Source organism: Orbicella faveolata, unplaced genomic scaffold (assembly GCF_042242905.1).
Source record: "Orbicella faveolata isolate gen_17 unplaced genomic scaffold, um_ofav_v1 contig_47, whole genome shotgun sequence".
Classification (NCBI taxonomy): domain Eukaryota; kingdom Metazoa; phylum Cnidaria; class Anthozoa; order Scleractinia; family Merulinidae; genus Orbicella; species Orbicella faveolata.
Window position 1 is genome coordinate 1,421,919 of NW_028301577.1, and position 19,716 is coordinate 1,441,634.

The window sequence follows — 19,716 nt, forward strand, 5'->3', positions numbered from 1 at the left end:
ATATAAAGGATATTTCATGACGCTTATATCACATCTTAGACATGTTGGACACGGAAGAATCATGGCTGGGTTGATGAATTTTGCTCTGAAAATCCTCGTCGACTTTTTTGATAAATTCGGTCTCGTTTACAAAAGAAATGTTGGAACCTTCTTAAGCTACAAGCTTGGTAAAGGCCACACAGTAACCCTTCCTCCGTCAACACCACATTTGACGATAAGTCCTACTTTTCTTGAAGGCAAGAGAGTTCTTTTCGTGGGAGATGTTCATGGTTGTTTCGACGAGCTCAAAGAGTTGTACGATAAATGTGCATATCCTGGCACGGATATTGTTGTAGTCTACGTGGGTGACCTTGTGTACAAAGGTCCGAAGACTTTGGATGTAATTCGCTTTGTGAGAGAGACCGGCTCGTTCTCTGTCAGAGGGAATCATGAACAGTCGATTTTAACAGAAATCCTTCATAAAAGAAGAAACGAACCCGTTAGAGATAAACGGAGAATTGTTTACGACCTAACCCTGGAGGATGAAGAATTCTTGGAAAATCTTCCCTTCACGATAAGCATTCCTTCGTTGAATGTGCTGGTAGTTCATGGTGGTTTGCTGCCAGGGGTACCCCTGACGGAGCAAGACCCCTTGGGTATGATCTTCATCAGAAACTATAACCCAGAGAAATTTCAAGGAACGGCGAGCACAGGCGATGGTTTTGCTTGGGCGTCCGTATGGAATGGTCCCCAACATGTTGTATTTGGACATGATGCTCGGCGGGGGCTTCAGTTCCATGCACATGCAACTGGTATTGACACTGGATGTGTATATGGTAATCATTTGACTGGTATTCTGGTGGAGGATGGGGTATGGAACAACAGAAAATTAATCCAAGTCAAAGCAAAAGAAAAGTACACCCCAAAAGAAAGCTGAAATACTTTGTCTTGACATGCATTTTTCTGTGAAATTGACTTAAACTTGTGTTTCCACAAATGAGAAGGTTGATCAAACCACAGTGATAATGTTATATATGTTAGCAATTTATTCATCTCTCATCTGATTGCTCTTCCCTTGTGGAACAATGATATGGGGCGGCGAGGACTCCCATATAAAAAGGACAGGGTGTTCATCTGAAAATGTTTTGAAATGAACCCCTAGGAGGAACCAAGATCCTGTTTTGTGGGTGTGGCGTGGAGTGGCTTGAAACTTTTTTCACCCCTAAGAGGTACCAATTCTAAAAAAAAAAAATCATGTCCTGTCATATTTCTTTTCGGTTTGATACCCTAAAAGGTACCACAAAAACTCCTGCTGTGGACCTTTTGAGACTAAACACTCTAAGAGGCACCAAATCCGTTTTTTAAACACCCGAAAGGTATGATGAGCACCCCCTTCATCCTTTTAATGGGATTCTTCCCCGGTTTTTTTGTGAACATGCTGTTGTTATTCAATCTGGGTATTGGGTATCAATTAAAATGTTAAAAACAGAAACATCGACACATGAACCCTCTTCCCCAAGGCACAGGACTTGCCTACTTTGTACCTAGATGCCTCTCGTTTTGCAAAGAAAGCAGAATGGGCTAGATAAGTTGGTCAATGGCCAAGATGTGTTCTTTATTCAGCCAACAAAGTCTGGAAAATTTGAATCATGTGGTGCCAGAATGTCAGAGTCAGCAAAGAGAGGGAGCTAAGGAGGCAAAAGTCAAATTGAGGTATTGTTTGTGAAGGAAAGCGACACCAGTCTCTGGTGATGCCTAACAAAAATATCTTTTCAAAGCCAACACAAACCAAACTAGTAAAAGATTCAAGGCAAATTACAGGGTGTCAACTTAACAGCGGAAACCATGTAGACCTACATGTGACCTTCGACAAAACATTTGGTACACCCCACCACAGTCCAACAGCTTTGCTCTACTTAAGGTGGCCAAACACAATTTTCATGCATGCTCTCACTTATGTGATTCAGTGTGCGTCAATACAGTGATCATTTTATTTGGTCAATGCCTGTGCTATCTGCTATTTTGTGTTCAAAATTGAACACAGCATATTTATGGTTTTAGTCTTTTATTAGAAATATATGTAACAAAAGGTAATGATGCAAAAAACCTAGCAATTCAAACTCTTTTCTTTGTTACGAAAAGAACCCAGTCAAATGCAGCACATGCGTAGCAAGTCAAAAATTATGACTGAAAGTGCGATAACTTTCTCAGAAACACGCCTATTTCTCGAGAACCAGTCATTCAAGTTTTACGAAAGTTGGCACGAAAATGCTTTGGGAGTATCCTAGATATTCCAGTTAACCTTCTGACAAGGGATAATTAACAATAATATTTCTGTTAAATTATTATTAAAATAGTGTTGACTTGTGGGCATCGTTACAAGCTTGTTGCATGCAAATGTTAAAGAAAATCTAATGACTAGATTTTCTGCAGATAAACAAAACCCATTTTAAAGGCCTGTTTATATTTATTCATGTTGCCATAGCAATGGCACATATGTCAGCTTAACTATCAAAAATCTGAAGTTTGCGTTGTTAACTTGCATGTGGCCATCTTTGGTGACCTAAGGATCAAGTGTTTTATAGAAAGAGGTGAATGAAACACAGGTATCAAAAATTGTGTTCAGCCTGGCACCTTGAAAGAAGCTTTTTCTTAGAACACAGCATGTAATGCCCTTCCACGGCATTAATGTGAAACAAAATAGGTTAAGACCATTTTTTTTTAATGGCAAAGTACAAAATTAATGTTTTGTGCTGTACGTGTCGTGGACCTGTCCAGGTTGTAATCAGATGACGTTTCCAGCAACCAGGAGCACCACATGAATTTCATCATGAATTTACCTTGCAGACATGCTTTGCCGCTCACGCATCCAGCCGTCTCTTCTTGGGGAGGAACGTAGACCAGACAAGAGAGCGCCATGGAAATCAAGCCTATATTTTCCTTAGAGTAAATTTTTTGCTGTAATTTATTCTTTATAATTGAATTGGGAGGTGTGACTACCTAGTAATAGTTTATTGGTACCCAGGATTCTGGACCATCAGCCAAGCTTTGAGCCCTGGCCATGTGTTGTGTTCTTGGATAAAACACTTTACTCTTACAATGCCTCTCTCTCTCTGTCTGGTTGGGGGAGTGCTGCTAGGACACTGAAACCTTTACCCTATACCAGGCACCAAAACCCCATTCCTTATCCCAGACTAGCTATTTTCCATGCAGAAACCTTTTTACAATAATTAGTCCAACATAAGCTAACTAAACCAACTCATACAAAGTCACTTCCGAGTTTTAAATTTTACTATTTATCACTGGTAAAGAAGCCTGTTTTAAACTAAATTATTTAAAGACTGGCCACTTTCCGGTAAGTTATACCCTATTCTTGACAAAAACTGTCTGATTTCTATACCCTAATTCAGACTAATGGGGAACAGCACAACTACTTGCCTAACTCCAAATGAGAATTTTATCACATGGGAGGATGGGTTAATGACCAAAAGGAAGCCTGTTCTCCAATAGAGTCGTTGGCTACACCCAAATCTATTATGAAGATAGAAACATGGAACGTCCGAATGATGTACTGAATAGGGAAAACAGCAGTTGTAGCAAGAGAGATGAGGAAATACGACATCGATATACTGGGAATCAGTGAATGCAGATGGGCTGGTTTTGGGCATATGAGGGTACAAACAGGTGAAACGTTGCTGCACTCAGGAAGGGATGATGATGCACACCTGAGCGATGTAGCCATGTTGTTGAGTAGGAAGGCAGCCAGCTGTTTAATTTCTTGGTCACCTGTGAATGATTGAATTATCACTGCATGGTTCAACTCGCATTATATGAGAACTAGCATTGTCCAAGTGTATGCTCCCACAAACAATGCCGAGGAAGAGGCAAAAGATGTCTTCTATGAGCAGGTACAGAAAGTCCTTGACAAAATCCCAAAACATGATATAGTGATCCTGATGGGGGATTGGAATGCGAAGGTTGGAGATCAACAAGATGGTGAAGAAGGAGTGGTGGGCCACCACGGACTGCATGGGGAGAGGTCAGAAGATGGGGAACGCTTCCTCGAACTGTGCGCAAGCAACAATATGGTCATCACAACCACTTTGTTTCCCCATAAGGATATCCACAAGCACACATGGGTATCACCAGACGCCTGCACCAAGAACCAGATCGATTATATGGCCATGTGTGGAAAGTTTAGATCAGTACTAGACACCTGTGCATTTTGTGGAGCCGATGTCAACAGCGATCACCACCTAGTCATCGCAAAGATCAAGTTGCGGTTGTGCAGAGTTGAGAAGAACAAAAACAGATTAAGGAAGTACAACACCGCCAAGCTCAAAGTGCCTGAGGTGGCACAGAGTTTTAAAATCGAACTTCGGGACAGATTTAGCTGTCTATCAGATGATGAGGCCAATAACAGTGATGATCATGCTCAAGATGTGGAAAATGACTGGAAGATCAAGCAAACTTACCAAAAGACAGCTGAAAAGGTTCTGGGGTTTCAGTCAAGGTCAAACAAACCATAGATCAGTGCTGAAAGCTGGAAGAAAATAGATGACAGGAAAGAGTTGAAAAGGAAAATGGATTCCACCAGATCAGAAAGGGTCAGGGAGCAGCTCAGAAATGCATATTCAATCAAAAACAAGGAGGTGAAGAAACAGCTCAAGAAAGACAAGAATGACTGGGTAGAGGTCGCTGAGGAAGCACAGAAAGCTGCAGAGCAGGGCCACCTTAAAACAGTTTATAACACTACCAGGAAACTGTCAACCAAGAAGGGCAAGACCATGGATATGATAAAGAGCAAAGAGGGAGTGCTGCTGACAAAACAAGATGAAATTCACAAACGATGGAAGGAGCATTTCCTTGAAGTCTTGAATCGTCCAGCACCTGAAGATACAGGAGAGTTTGATGACCAGGATGTAATTCCTGAATCTGAAGCAATTATTGACGTTGATGCACCAACAAAGGCTGAAATCTATGCAGCCTTTAAGGAGATGAAGAACGGAACCGCTGGGGGTGGGGTTTGATAGTTTGACCATTGAGATTCTAAAGGCAGATTTGGAAACATCTGTGGATGTCTTACACTACTTCTTGCATAAGGTGTGGGAGCAAGAACAAATACCGGAGGACTGACAACGGGGATTGATAGTGAAACTACCAAAGAAAGGCAATCTCACCGAATGCAACAATTGGAGAGGCATAACGCTTATGGTGGTTGCAGCAAAAGTTCTAGGCAGAATCATAATTACACGAATACGGGATGGAACTGATAATAAATTGTGCCAAGAACAGGCAGGTTTCAGGAAGGGCCGTGGTACAACGGAACAAATATTTATACTGCACAATATCATTGAACACTGTATTGAATGGAACGCTAACCTTTAGGTCTGCTTTGTCGACTTTGAGAAAGCATTTGATTCTGTAGATCGTTCTGTACTATGGAGGATTATGAGGAACTACAGCATTCCTGAGAAGATTGTGGCGATGGTGAAAGTGATGTACAGTCAGAGTGAATGCGCTGTAATTGATGAGTCAGGTGTGCACGATTGGTTCGAGATCAAAACCGGTGTTAAACAGGGTTGTTGTATGTCTGGGTTTCTTTTCCTGCTTGTTGTGGACTGGGTTATGAGAAAGACCACCAAACATGGTAACACAGGCATCAGATGGAAGTTCAACAACTTCCTAGAAGAACTTTTAAGGGCTCCCATTTTCATCGTGAAACTACAATCCATCAAAAAAGGCAAAAACCACTCACACTGTCAACAACTTTATTGTACTGTGTGTTACAACTTACATGTTACATATAAGTCAAAAATTTACACAGTAACATTGGCTTACTAATATACATGACTGGATCAATGAAAAGTGTGTTACTTTGCACCAAGGGGAGTGATAACACTTTGATTATGACTCCTAGAGGCCTGAAAATAACTCTAATAATTTATTGATGAAAATAAAGTAGAAGAGTACCCAAATGTAAGAGAATGGGGGGAAAAGAGACTGACATTTCCATGAATTTTTATCTTGTCTACACTCAGGTGAGACTTTCTTTAGCACTGTTTTCATAAATCCAGACATGTATACCTGGGGGATACTCTGTTATTTTGGAGGGTCAGGTGTGTGTGCTGATGGAACTCTGAATGCTCTTGTAAAATCCATAGCAAACAATGTTCAGCTGCATTTGCAACCTTGTCCTGGAACAGTACCAAATATCACTTTAACTATCAGTATTGCAGTCAGTCGCTCTACTTGTTTGTATTTCCATTTCTGTAAGGTTTAGTGAACTCCAAGAGTCAATTAATTCTTAGTGCAAATGGCAATACCTTATTGTAGACCAAAAAACGATTTATAAATGAACATTATCCCAGACTAGACTGCTTGAAAACTCAGCTTGACAAAACATTTAAAATGATTCCATGTTTCCACATCACAGATGTTGTCAAAATACAGTAACAACAAAAAAGTGGCACACAAGGTGATAGCCAAGTCATTCACTGATGTTCTTACCACAATCTGATGTCTCTGATCTGCCACTGAACAGATGGAATCTATTTGTTTAAAGCAAAAGTGTTCACAATGTCACAACACATCTGTCCTCCAATAGATCTTAAGAACCAATCAAAATGGGAGAATACTATGACTTATGTAAATCCAATCCACATAGATTATCTATTGAGTATCCCCCTACAATGTATACATGCACAATGTACAGTATTTACACGTTCTTATCAACAATTTTATATCCAATACGTGCAGATTTATTTTTACAAGTCCAACAATATTTTGCAAGTCTATAAAACGTTCAAGCACAGCTCTAAATGCAGAGGGAAGCATCTTGAATATTTGCTTCACATAAAAGTATAAATTCTTTGTAATGTTTAACTTAAAAAGGTAATAAATAAGTAAAATTACTCCACAAACAAAAGTCTTGGGATACAAAATTCAAGAGTTATACTCTAGTTTCGAGTTTTTAAAATAACAAATAAATACTCAAGGGTACACTACCATGGCATTTATTAATTTGTGAGGTAACCTTTGGTTAAAGACAGCCTAAATTATGATCGAGCACTTTTGCTCCCACACAATATGTTCCTGGAACACCAAGATAAAGATATTAAACAGGAGATTTGTTGAAGAGCAAGTTATGATTAAATTTTAGTAATGTTATTAAACACAACTGACAACAGAACTGGAATAAGTCTGCCAGACTTTTTCAATTTGACATCACAAATTTGTCCAAGCATAACTTATGCTCACGGCAGTACCCCTAGCATGTTTCAAACACACAGCGTTCACACTAATTCCGAACTAATTTAAAAGTGCTGTCCATCATTTCCATGCTGTACATCAATAAAATTCCCTTAAAAATTCCCTCAAAAAAGCAATAACACTTTAAGATTGTTTCTTATGTACATTTGGTTTCTAGAAAGCCATCACACTAAGGACTTCTAAACAGCGATTTTTGCAGGTCACCAGTTCTTACAGGGAACCCTGTATGTGTGCTCATCATATAATAAAATAAGGCACTAGCATTTGGCAACAAAGAACAAATAACATGCAGAATAATACTCTGCACCTAGTTGTGTAGTTTCATGTTAGTTATTGGTTGCCATGGAAACTACAAGTGCACAAAGTTTTCATTCTTAAGGTTACTGTACACCTTTAGAGCACCTTCAGAGGTGTCTTGCCTCCAAGCGATGTAACGCGTCTCGTTTAAACTGTAGACACCTAAACCCCTATATCAAACTAAAGCTTATAGAGCTGGCTATCACAATAAACCAACCTCTTTGAAATACCGGTAAGATGAATTGTCAAATATTTATGACCTCTAAATTCAAGCATCCAAATCATCTTTTGCGTCCCTTTTGAAAGCTATAAGTCAAAGGGAATTTGTTCATTTAGTTTACGCACGCCCAAAGGCCATTTCCGGGTTGCTTTCACCTCTGTTTTAAAATGAGTCTCGGTGCACGACTAGAAGTGGCTTATTGGCTTTTCCCTTGCTACACAGTAAGATTCCAAAAATATAAAAATGTCTGGTGTTCACAGTTTTCTTAGTTTCACAGTAAATATGCAACTGCTGTCATCTGAATGGCTGGACTATTGTAAACAGTTTTAGACATTAGTGTCAGATGCCAGAAGGCAGCTGTAAAATGCAACATTTTCAGATTTCTCTGAAGTTTCCTATTAAGAAGATTTAGAAATATTCCTTATATTGAATTCATGTTTAATTATTTTAATGACCAAATTTTGGTTAATTTTAATTAGTATCTACACACTCAGAGATCTGATGTTTCAAGCAATCTGATTGGTTCACTATCTCTGGCTAATAAACAATTATTATTCACATCCTATTGAGTTAATAATCCATTCAAACAAAAAAAAAAAAAACAGAATGGCTGGCTCAAGTTTCATTGCAACAGTGTTTCTGAATCAGAAATCTTATGAATACAAGAAAAAGCTGTAACAGAAAATAAAAAGAAGGCTATGGAATTTGACTTGAAAGTTTTTAAAGGATAGAAAAAACCCACCAACATTCGACTTTTGAGCAGTTTCAGGACATGTCAGTGGCAAATATTACAGATTTCGTGATATAATTTTTGTTTTTTGCTCTTCACCCGGCATTAGCAGAAATGAATACTGCAGGGTTTATCGGCAGAAGCATCAAGTGCTATTCAAAGAAGCACCTTCAAAAGTTTTCAGGAGGACATCTTTGTGCAATAAAACATCCAGTTTTCATCACAGTCCCCTGCAAACTATATAATAATAATTATTTCAGGTTGATCCTTCACCAGCTGCTCTTTCAATTTTCATCTCAAGTGAAAATGGAAACTTTGAATGGTAAAATTGTTTTATAAGCAGACTTTCAATTTAGATTGCTGAATTGAAAGGTGTTAAAAGACCATTTTGCTGGATTGTGAAGAGGGTTTTTTGGTCAAAGGTTAACTAGATTTTCCCTGTTTGAAGATTCTGTAAATAGTTTAATATGCGCATGCTTCATGCCACTTGCATGTTTTCCATGCATGAATTGAGAGGTCAATTAAATCAACTTTTAATGGTTTCATTTTCGTTTGTTTCTGAGATCACCTCGTGTGTATGTACTAAAACAATTATTCTTTTCAATCTCATTGAATAGCAGCAGAATATTTACTGAGCCACTTTGCAGCTCAGCAAATATTATGCACTATTCACCTTGATTTCAAAGAAAAATATAGTTAATTATCCCTAAATATTCCAAATGCTGCCAACATTTTGATTACTACAGAAATGTCCTATCCCATCCACAGTTCTGCTCACAGACATTTCCTAGATATAATAAGCCTCAATACTACACACATCTTATAACAATGAACTGATATGTATTCTTGCAAGTTGTTTGTATTTGTCATTGTTAGTCCACAACTCATTTGTAAACAAGGTTTAAAAACGTTTCTTCCTACTTGTATGGTGTCCCAAACTTCTCAGAGACAGCTCAAATCACCTATAAAAACATACCAGATTTAATATACTTATGATCTTCAGAAGTGGGTAGTAATGTCAGGTTTTTGTCCTGGAGGCAAATTATTGACAGCATTTTCTTCCGTTGCCAAGTTGACATTCTCATTGTTCAGTGCTGGTTTCTTGGAGTTCTCTGGACTCACTTTACACAGACCACACCTCTGGAACAGATGAGTGATACTTAGCTGTCCAAAATTATCTTTTGGACCAATCACAGTGCAGATTGACAAGAATCCAAAGGTGGAATACAGCCAGCTAAAGAACATGACCAACATAAGGAACTGACCAAGCTGAAAGTACGCCAATACTGTGGCTGGCATCATCATTAAACCTGTATTGAACCATAGTGATATTCTTCAGATCATTATTTATACTTTGTTTGCACATTGATAGTAAATTTCCTTTGCACGAATGGGTAGCTAATTCCGTGTGAACTTTCCTACACTTTGTCAGGGCCAGTGAAAGTTTTTACACATCTATATTGTTTGGTATTTTCCACACTTTGTCAGGGCCGACAGAATTTTGTTCTTTATTCATTCATTTCTTTGCCTAAGTACTTATCACATGGTCTCTAGTTTCTGAAGACTGCTTGGGTTCCAACTAGACATGGCATCAATTTCTTTCCCTGGCTGTTGGTTTTTAATACTTCTTTTTTTTTTCCTAGTGAGTTCAGTTTCCTAGGTAAGGAGTGGTTTTTCATATTTGACTGGGATTTTTCTGGTTAACATATTAATTTTGTCTTGAAATTGTACTCTAAAAATGTTCAAGCATTCAAGGTATGTAGCATGAGAAATAAACCAGGGCTAAAACTTGGCAGTCATCAGGAAAACTACCATGGCCACTAAAAATTGAGGTTTACCTGGTATGCCACTACTATAGAAAATATGTAAGTGTGATGTATTGCAATGCCAAATTGGACTAACTGAGCCCTTGATTACATGATCCCAGGGTAGTAACTAGCACCAGTAAGGGTTAATCCCTGTTCCCTCCTACCAACCACTTCCCCCCACCCCCACCCCCTTGCAAAAAACTACCCAGAAAATGACTGATTCCAGGGCTAATTGTACCCCTCTTGCTGTACTGTACAAAAACTAAGACAAATATCATGTATGAAAGCCCACACAAGTAGCCACTGCCAACCTACCCTTACATTAACTTATTTTCTAACACAATTCATTTCTTAATTTGTAAACAGGGAGAAGTGTCATGTAGAGGAAAATATAATATAATAATTAATATAATTCACCTTTTTCATTTGTGAAAACAAGATGTAAATTCCAACAATGTAAACAAATACAAACACAAAATTTAAAAACATTTGGTGACATGCTGTCTTGCAGGATCACAGGTCAAAACTTTATTTTCTCAAGAAACAAGCTTATTTGTTAAAAGTGTTGGGATCTGAAATTGAATTCTAAGAGTCTCCAATTATTCAAATGCCTTTCCTGGAAAATATTTTTATCTAATACAAGTGAATACTTAATTAATTGAAAACACTTTATCTCCAGGCTTCAAATTCATGTGCAGATCGTTATCTGTCATTCGATCAAACTTAAAGTTTTCTATCAAGCCATTCAAATGCCACCAAAGTAGACCAAACATGCAAAGTACGCACGTGAACATGCTGCTCTAATCTTTTATTACTATTAGTCTACATTTTGTAATATTTGGTTATTTATTTATTTATTGTGTCCCCAGTTAGCACTACAGTGCTAAATACACTCAACATGTCTATAATAAAAGATTTTTTACTATTTAATGGAAGGAACAAACATTTAATATGTCCCTCACCTGTAAGAAATGTGGTCAGAGCTGCCATAGTGATAGCAGATCCAATGTGCACCAGCGAGTAACGCACTCTGCCATCTCTCTGGCTTTTGTTTGGAGCCAGTCTGTAAGCCACACCATAATGCATGGTGAAGTCAATAGACAATCCTACAGCAACTGACATCACAATGGACTCTAAAATATTCAACTGCCAGCCAGCTAGCACCAGAGATCCAATGGTTATTGCAATAATTCCAATGATGGTGACAATGGCATAGATACTTATGAAGATGTTGAGAGTTGTTAGTAACATAACTGTAAATGACACAGCAACAGATATTCCTAGGGACGAGTATGTTCCATCAGACAGGCCAATTTGAAGGGCATAGAAGTCCAGTCCCCAGCATCCTGCCCAGCCATTTTGCAGTCCTGGTGGAGCTTCAGGCATTTTACTATCAACCCAAGATGTCACTTTCTTCCAGAAACCATCCATGGAGGTAAAGTTAGTTGAGAATGCTTGGTTGGTGTTTATTAGCAAATGATAACCTTTCACATTCCCCATAGCATCAAACAAAAGACCTGTTCCTCCCGATAAACTTGAGGCGAGTTTAGCACACTTTTCCGCGACATCAGCTGGAAAAGGAAAGGAAGCATTGATTCCACAACAAGGGGTCTGTCCTGAGGTACACTCGCCAATTAATGTTTCGATGGGACACCGACCACCACTGAATGCTTCAAAAAATGATTCCTTTTCAACAGATTGACACAAAGAACGAAGAAACTTTTGGCCAGCAGGAGTAAAGAGATCACCAAAGTTATCATCAAATTCAAGAGTTCCTTTGTCATCTGGATTAAGATGATTGCCATTATCTGCAGGTTTGATTCCCCAAAACAGCTCCACCCATAAGCCACTAACTTGCTGTTCAAATCTAAAATAGCTCTTGTAGTTTAAGTAGTAGTTTTCCAGTGGATGAGATGAACCAAATACTTGAAAATCTTTGCTGCTTGGTAACTGCAGACCTGGTTTTACAAAATTGACACATAAAAATCCAGCAGTAAGACAGACTAACAATGCTATCCACAACCAGTGTAACTTGATGACTGCCTTTGGTATCCAATCCTGAAACAATTTTGTGCCAACTCTGCTGGTATGATTTGTTGCTGATTCTAAAAGAGAGCAAGGAAAGTCAATAACCTGGAGAATACAAAGGTGTGTTTCCTTTTGATTTGTGCAGCTGTTTACTGGTAAATCTGCTTTCCTACTTTCTGACATGTCTTGCACTGTCGGTGCTGCCTGCACAGGTTGGATCTTCTCATGATTAGCTCTCAATTCTGTTGTTGGCACAGCATCCATGCTTTCACGACCAGCAATGTCTTGCGCAGGTTGGATCACTTCATAATCAGTTTTCAACTCTGTTAATGCCATAGCGTCTACACTTTGGCCGCCTGTGTACTTCAAGACCCATTTCTCATGCAAAGCTACAACAGCTGGGAAATACGTTATCATCAGCAGGTAATTAGTTAAGATGGATGTGCCAGCAAATATTCCAAACAGCTTGATGGGAGTTATAGTAGAAGAAACTCCTGCATAGAATGCTGATGCTGTTGTCAAACTTGTCACAAACATGGAGACTGCAGCATAGCGTAAGGTCTTCAATGTTAACTGCATGATGTTTGCATTTGGATTAGCAGTCCTTGTCTGTCTCCATATGTCATAATATACAAAGGCATCATCTGCCCCTATACCCACCAAAAACACCAATGTGGTAATATTCAGAAAAGGAAAAAAGTCAAGTCTAAAAACTCTGGTGTAGAGAAAATATGAAAGAGCAGTGGCATAGATAACACACATTAGACCACAGAGTGTAAGAATGAATGAACCCATGAAAAACCACATGATTAAGAAAACAATAATCATAGCCAGAGCAGGAAAGATAACTTCAGAAAGAAGCTTTTTGTTGAATAGGTCAAACTTGTAGCCAGAAAACTTGAAGGATGCAAATTCTACCCCTTCTCTTCCAGGAATACCGTCTTTTAAGTTTGAATATAAATCATCAAAAACAAAGTCTTCACTAAAAGTACCTGATGGAAGGGATGCTGCATATTTTAAAAACATACCATTGGATGGGCTCATCTCATTGTCTGTAAGATACTGTAAAATGTTATACACAGCGTTGTGTTTGGTGCACTTTGTTGGTACACTTGGACAGTCATTGAAGCTGGCTGAACCATTAACATTCTGGTTACCTGATGAGGTTGAGGGATCACAGTGTTCTTTCAAAGTTTGCTTCGAAAAGTAAGATGAACAGTTGCCCAACAAATTCTTCACTGATAACACATCATCATCTGTTATATGTAGACATGATTTACGGTTGTTGAGCAGTGCAACATAGTTTCCAAGAGAGGAGCTCGAGTAACACTGTAGTTTACCAGTTCCATCTGAAATTCCACGGCAGTATTCAGAAAAATATGAGTTTTTCAGAATGTCAGTCTCCATGGAACAAGCAGTTTTAAGTTTTTTTGCATCAAACATGGTTTCCTTGGGATTAGAAGACTCAAAAACAAATATCATGCGGCTGTAGACTGGATCAGGAGGAAGTGGAGGTTCAAGAGAACCTTGAACTGATCGACGTTTCCGCTTGACATTTCCTTGTTGCTGTAGTGGACCTTGAGGTGGCTGCTCAAAAAGAGTATGACCCAGCGCATTCCTATAAAAGTTTTGCAAGGTCACTATTTGATCACTCAGTTTTGTCCCTCTTGGTTCAAAGCCCTAGCAAGATGGTGAAAAGGCTAAGGTTATTGAAGAGCTACATGGTTTTCTATGATAAGTTGAATTATTTGCATTCTTTGAATGGGTCTTACTTATGACCCAGATTTCATGCTGCAGTGCATCTGTTCAGTGATAAATCATAGCAGATGTCAAAATGTGGTATTAGAACGTTAGTGACACACTCACCTAACACCTTGTGTACCACTTTTTCATTCTTAACACATTTTCATGTCACCTGTGATCTGTTACTGAACAGATACATGGCAACAAGGAATCTATTTCTTAATAAAAATTAATTATCTATCTTATTTTGTGAACTCCAATACAGGTAAGGAGGAACAGAGAGATCACTACATTTCAGTGATTGAGCTCCATTGCCCTGGCTACTGATTACTGTAAATGGTTTCTCTCCTTACAACCCTCAAATTTCAATCAAACATATCACCCACTGTAAAACAACTTCAATTTCAGCTTGCTTTGATTCATTGGTAATAATTAAATTTTATGAAATCCTTCCATGATTACCAACTGAAGATGAAAAGTTAACACAAATTTAAAAGCTGCATGGCCTAGCTAGGTCTTGTTACAAACTCATGTTAGTAATTTCTTCTTGTTTGGTGGGGGGAGCTCTCAAATTGTAACATGCCAAAAAATAAAATACGTTTTTTTTTTTAACGAAAACATTTGCCATTTAAAAGAAATAGAATGGCAATCTCCATCCCAGGAATGACAAGCAAAAATGAGCTACAATGTTTTAAGAGACAGAGTGGAGTGAGCTGTGATATGAAGATACCTGCTGTTAAATTCTTATTTCCACTTTCCATTTTGTTTTCAAGGAATAGACATGACAAATAATTCAATGTGATGACCACAGAGGAGTATAGATTAGATACCTCTGAAATTTCAAGTTTAGCAGAGAATTTCAAATAAAAGAACTTCCAGATGATCAACTATTGTAAGTGTTAATCAAGATGATACTGTCATTAACAACTGCATCGCTAAAACACAAAGAAGATGATGATAATAATAATAATAATAATAATAAACCTTTTTGTAAGTAATAATTTTATTGGACTCATAAAAATTCTTCACTAAAACTTTACATGATAATTATTTACAGCACAAAACTATTTACAATAACATTTGTATTAATAACATAATATAACAATAATAATAGTAATAATAATAACAATAATAATAATAAAAAGTATATCTTTAATGAGGAGGCAACCTCACCCTCAGGTGGTTTTCAGGCTGGTCCTAAAAAATGTTTGAAAAGTCTACAAATATAATGGATCCTAAGATCTAGTTATTAAATAATAAAATTTGTTAAAATAGTTTTAAGCAAGTTTCTGAAATAAATCTAGGCTATTTGCATCTCTTGTAGACTCTGGGAGAGCATTCCACTCCTGTATTGCATGATCAGTCACTCTTTGTTACCGCCCACTAGCACCGAAATTTGGACATCTTATACCCAAAGATGACAACACAGATGGGATAGTTTCATATTTTAACACAGTCAAAATTACACTACATAACAGCAGCTCCAGTAAACTAACAAACAACTTATTATGCCTAATGTAATACCTTAACTGGGTCTGAAAAGTCAGGTAATGGGGGAGCTCCTAGTGATGGCAAGATTGCGACCATTGTGAGGATAATAACAAGCACTGGAATAAGAATGGCCAGACATAGTGCTATCAGGTCATGCCATGTGAACCTGCAAACAAAACAACATTATACTGTAAACTTCCAAAAGTAACGACCCCCCAAAAAGTAACATCAAAAACTTGTGGCCGCTAATAAATCCTGGAAATAGTAGCCCCCTGAAATTAGCGAGCCCTCCAGAAGTAGCGAGCCCTCCCTAATCCTCCCCCCACCCCCCCCCCCCCCACAAATAGTGAGACCCAGGTTCAATAGTAAATTTATTTTCCCAATTAATAGTAGGTGAAAGTTACGTGTGGTAACTTGATTTAAGGCACTACATTTGTATACATTAACAACAAGGGAAGGTATTGCTTGCGCCACAAGGCGTTGTGAAATATCAATTCTTGCCCCATCAGTTAATGTTGCACCGTGTTAAAACAAAACCTGTAGAATTTTCATCAAATAACTGGAACGTAATATAGGACACTTTGATCCACGTTAAAAATTTTTTCAACAGTAGCTTATTAAAAGGAACATTTCTTCAAATTTAAATTAAAAACTCGGCCAGCACACTGATATATAGTTACAGCACACTAACTTTATGTAGCAGTGCATCGTGAGTACAAATAGTTTATCATATCCAACTATCTTTCCTGTCAACCACTGACAACACAGTCTAGATATGAAGAGTTCTGACATCCATGTGGCAGAACAGCCCAGTCATACCAACTTCATATAATGTTTTTTGCTCCGCGAAAGTCATGAACCTTCCAAAGTAATAACCCCTGGGAAATAACAAGCCCCAAGGTTGCTAATTCTGAAAGTAACAAGGGTAGTTACTTTCTGAAGTTTACAGTATATTAGAACTTGTTAAAGTTAGTACCCTGCTGAGAAACTACTGATGAGAACTTGGCCTTTGAACCCCTTCTTTATCTGGCCCAACTATACCTGTTCAAAGGCAGAAACACTACTTTTTTCTGCTTTTTAGTTGGAGAGAAGTTGCCACACTTCACAAGCCCCATTTGCAAAACATGTCAAAGTAGTCCGAACATGTTCAACTGATGAAAATCAATCACTATAAAATTGGTGAGGTAATCAGTACAATCAATAATATAACTAAAAAATCTATTATTCTTGATTGGTTCAGTTTCTGTAGTCAATACCAGTCCAATACCCCCAGGGAGTTATGGCTAAAAGTGCATCAATAATTTATTGGTTCAATTTGTCAGAGAAATTGAGGGGTGTGCATTTCTCTTGGACTAGCCACCATAAAGAACATTTTATTGAGTGCAGAGGTTGCAAGCTTCTAAAGGAAATTTTTATTTAGGATCTCAGAAATGTCATTTCTCTCATTTTCCATGGGACAGTTTCATAAATCACAAGATGGAAGAAGATTGTATGCTGTTTATACATCAACTTTTAGGAAAACTGACAATAGGTTGAATAGGAGAGACTAGTTGGCTACAGTAAGTGTTTATAAGAAAAGGGCACGTCACCTTCACACAGACAAGTTCTTGAACCGCATGCTTACACTCATTCTCAAGAAGGTCAATGTTACACCTCCTAAAAATGCTTATTAAAGTGTGTGTTATTTTGTTTTGAATAGACATAAAAACATCCATTTTAGTTAAAAATATGGGTAATTTCAAATTCATCTCTATCCCGTGGGGTCAGCTTGGGAGCTGAAGTCTTGATGAGTTCTTCTTAACTGTATTCAAAATGTTACCATACTATGACATTCTTTTGGTACCTTAATTTTATTTGCCTTTATTGCCCAAATGCTTAGCAGAAACTGTGTTTATCCACTAGTTAAGTTGTCATATTTGATTGCTTGCCCATTAGTAAGCACATACTTAAAGTCGTAGTTCTGTGACTCAATAATAAAACAACTGGACAGCTGGAAAGTCACAACAACTTTCAGATGTTTTAAATTTTACAACCATGTTGCAGAAGATGCAAATTGAACATAAATAACTGCAATAGTGCATGCTAATGAGCACATACACTTGCAAAGGCATGTAGCTAACAAAGATTGGCTTAAATTAACATGTTGACGTTGCTAATTCAGGAAAGGGCTTTCCCACGGAATGGGCAGGCTTAATTTATCTTAAGCTGGAATAAAATAAAAAGCTTGATCAATTACATGAAAGCAATTGCTGGAACTTAAGTCATACGTAATGCTCAGAATTATGCAGATGTTTACAGATTGTGAGTTCTTATCCATAGTTAAAGACGTGTGGTTAAGTGTCAGGTAGTTTCAACTATTCTATTCCCAATGGGATTTATCAACACGTCATCGCTCCATCTGTTTTATTTTCTATTTGTTCTCATTAGCACATGCTAGTCTTATCTTCAATTTGCATCTTCCATCAATATTTGCACTGGAGAAGGCAGAAGTCTCTGCTGAAACATGCCTGTAAATTTAAAATTACTGTTTATATCCGCAACTTATTTTGATAAATATTTATCATAAACATATTTGCCTGTTTTTCTACTGATAGTTCAAGAAACACATGACAGGAAGTTTGAGAGACCCTACATTATTCCTAACCCTAACACAAACTTCTACTCCTGTTTCTATCAAGAAACATGGAAAATGTTATCCAGCAAACTTACAATCAATTAGGAGAGGCCTGGAAGTATTACTCAGATAATTATGAAAACAGCATGATATTTATTGTATGAACAATAACAACAATCAGTTTTCAGGCAGAGGGTTCAAATATTTCAAATAATAGGTGGGTTCATACTAGCGTAGTAAGTAGACATTTAATGCGTTTTTCATCGACTTATCAGAACACACAAGACTTGCCGTACGACACGTACATCATTTTCGCACTACTCGCGGCTTTCGAGCAAAAGAACGACATACATACATACATACATAAGCTTACATCAGAAGCATAAGTCGTTTCGCCCGTAATTAAGTGGATTACCCTCCCAAAAAACTTTATGCCTTACCGCTTACATAGTGACACAGCAACGCAATGAAGTTCACCCCCACCATTCAATCTAGTATTTACCCCTAAGAGAAGTAGCCAGTGTTTACGACTCTAACCGGCTAACGACTAATCGGCTTGAGGGCTTACGAAGGGATATCGCGACCGAAGTGAACGTCATTAATAAACAACAACAACGTACAGCAGATCGATCTTTAGCTCACATTTAGAAAGTTTTTAAAATATGTCATTAATTGCACAGTACAATTTTAGTACAAAATTCATATTAAGCTTAAAGATGAAACCGAACAATGAGATATTTTCGAGCGACAATCAAATTTCTTCCAATCATCAATAAGACTTGAGCTTAAGCTTATGCCATGGAGACCGAGCAAGCTGTGTACACAAGGTTTTGTGTCACAAAATATCAGAAAACTAAACTTCCTTACCTCAAGTTTGGCCAACAACCACACATTACTTTTTTACCCATTTTCCTCTAACTTACGCTATCAGAACGAAAGAATAAGTTTCAAGTCATATGAGAAGATAAATATGATAATATCAACACCGCAAAAAAAAAATTTGCGCGACCTGCAAAGGTCGACGGGAACTGTCAGCTGTATTGGCCTGCAAATCAAATTGACGTCAGTTTACTGCGGAACCCCTCCAACTGCGGCTCGTGGTTCCACAGCCACTTTGACAATGTTAAGACGCAATTTATCATCAATAAGAGGACAGACGGATAAAAAACTGACGTCAATTTGTTTTTTACAATAACAAGACCCCGAAATGGTCAAATGCCGGGAATAAATGAGGGGAAAAGACGCCGTAAACTTGCCGTAAGCAAAGATAAGTGAATTTTATTCAAAATGACGCGAACATTGTCAATAGCTTTTCTCGCTTTTTGATTGGCTACTTAAAAAAGTCTATAAAATCTCATTGGTTAAAAAGTTGACAGTTTGACAGCTGAAAATTGAACTTGAAAGCTTGCATAAAAATTTTGCATAAATTAAAATTTTATCCTTCTGTACTCTGATTGATGATAAAAATAAACCAATCAGAGCGCGCGAAATTAGATAGTTATTGTAAAAATATATCTAGACTTTGAATAAAGAC

General features: G+C 37.8%; 2 protein-coding genes across 3 annotated transcripts; one reads left to right on the top strand and one right to left on the bottom strand.

Moving 5' to 3' along the window:
• Positions 1 to 3,809: 3,809 nt before the first annotated feature.
• On the top strand, positions 3,810 to 4,508 carry LOC149096731 (protein CFDP2-like). Its single transcript, XM_089279779.1, has one exon. The coding sequence runs from the start codon at positions 3,810 to 3,812 to the stop codon at positions 4,506 to 4,508; it is 699 nt and encodes a 232-aa protein (XP_089135905.1).
• A 1,225-nt stretch (positions 4,509 to 5,733) lies between these two features.
• LOC110057505 (protein dispatched homolog 1-like) lies at positions 5,734 to 19,204 on the bottom strand. Of its 2 annotated transcripts, XM_020764098.2 has the most exons (4): positions 19,050 to 19,204; positions 15,602 to 15,734; positions 11,269 to 14,014; positions 5,734 to 9,808 (listed from the first exon to the last, which is right to left on the bottom strand). In XM_020764098.2, exons 1-4 carry the CDS (start codon positions 19,088 to 19,090, stop codon positions 9,498 to 9,500), a joined length of 3,231 nt encoding a protein of 1,076 aa, XP_020619757.2. In that variant the 5' UTR covers positions 19,091 to 19,204; the 3' UTR covers positions 5,734 to 9,497. The 2 variants fall into 2 exon arrangements, with proteins under 2 accessions (XP_020619757.2, XP_089136270.1); XM_089280144.1 differs by lacking the exon at positions 19,050 to 19,204 and having other exon boundaries at positions 11,269 to 13,952; positions 15,602 to 15,725.
• Positions 19,205 to 19,716: the final 512 nt, after the last annotated feature.

Coding starts and splice junctions, on each gene's coding strand:
- LOC149096731 (XM_089279779.1), top strand. CDS start 3,810: ATGAGAACTAGCATTGTCCAAGTGTATGCTCCCACAAACAATGCCGAG.
- LOC110057505 (XM_020764098.2), bottom strand. CDS start 19,090: ATGGGTAAAAAAGTAATGTGTGGTTGTTGGCCAAACTTGAG. Junction 15,735..19,049: donor GGTTGTTGGCCAAACTTGAG/GTAAGGAAGTTT, acceptor TTTTGTTTGCAG/GTTCACATGGCATGACCTGA. Junction 9,809..11,268: donor TCTGACCACATTTCTTACAG/GTGAGGGACATA, acceptor GGTTCAATACAG/GTTTAATGATGATGCCAGCC.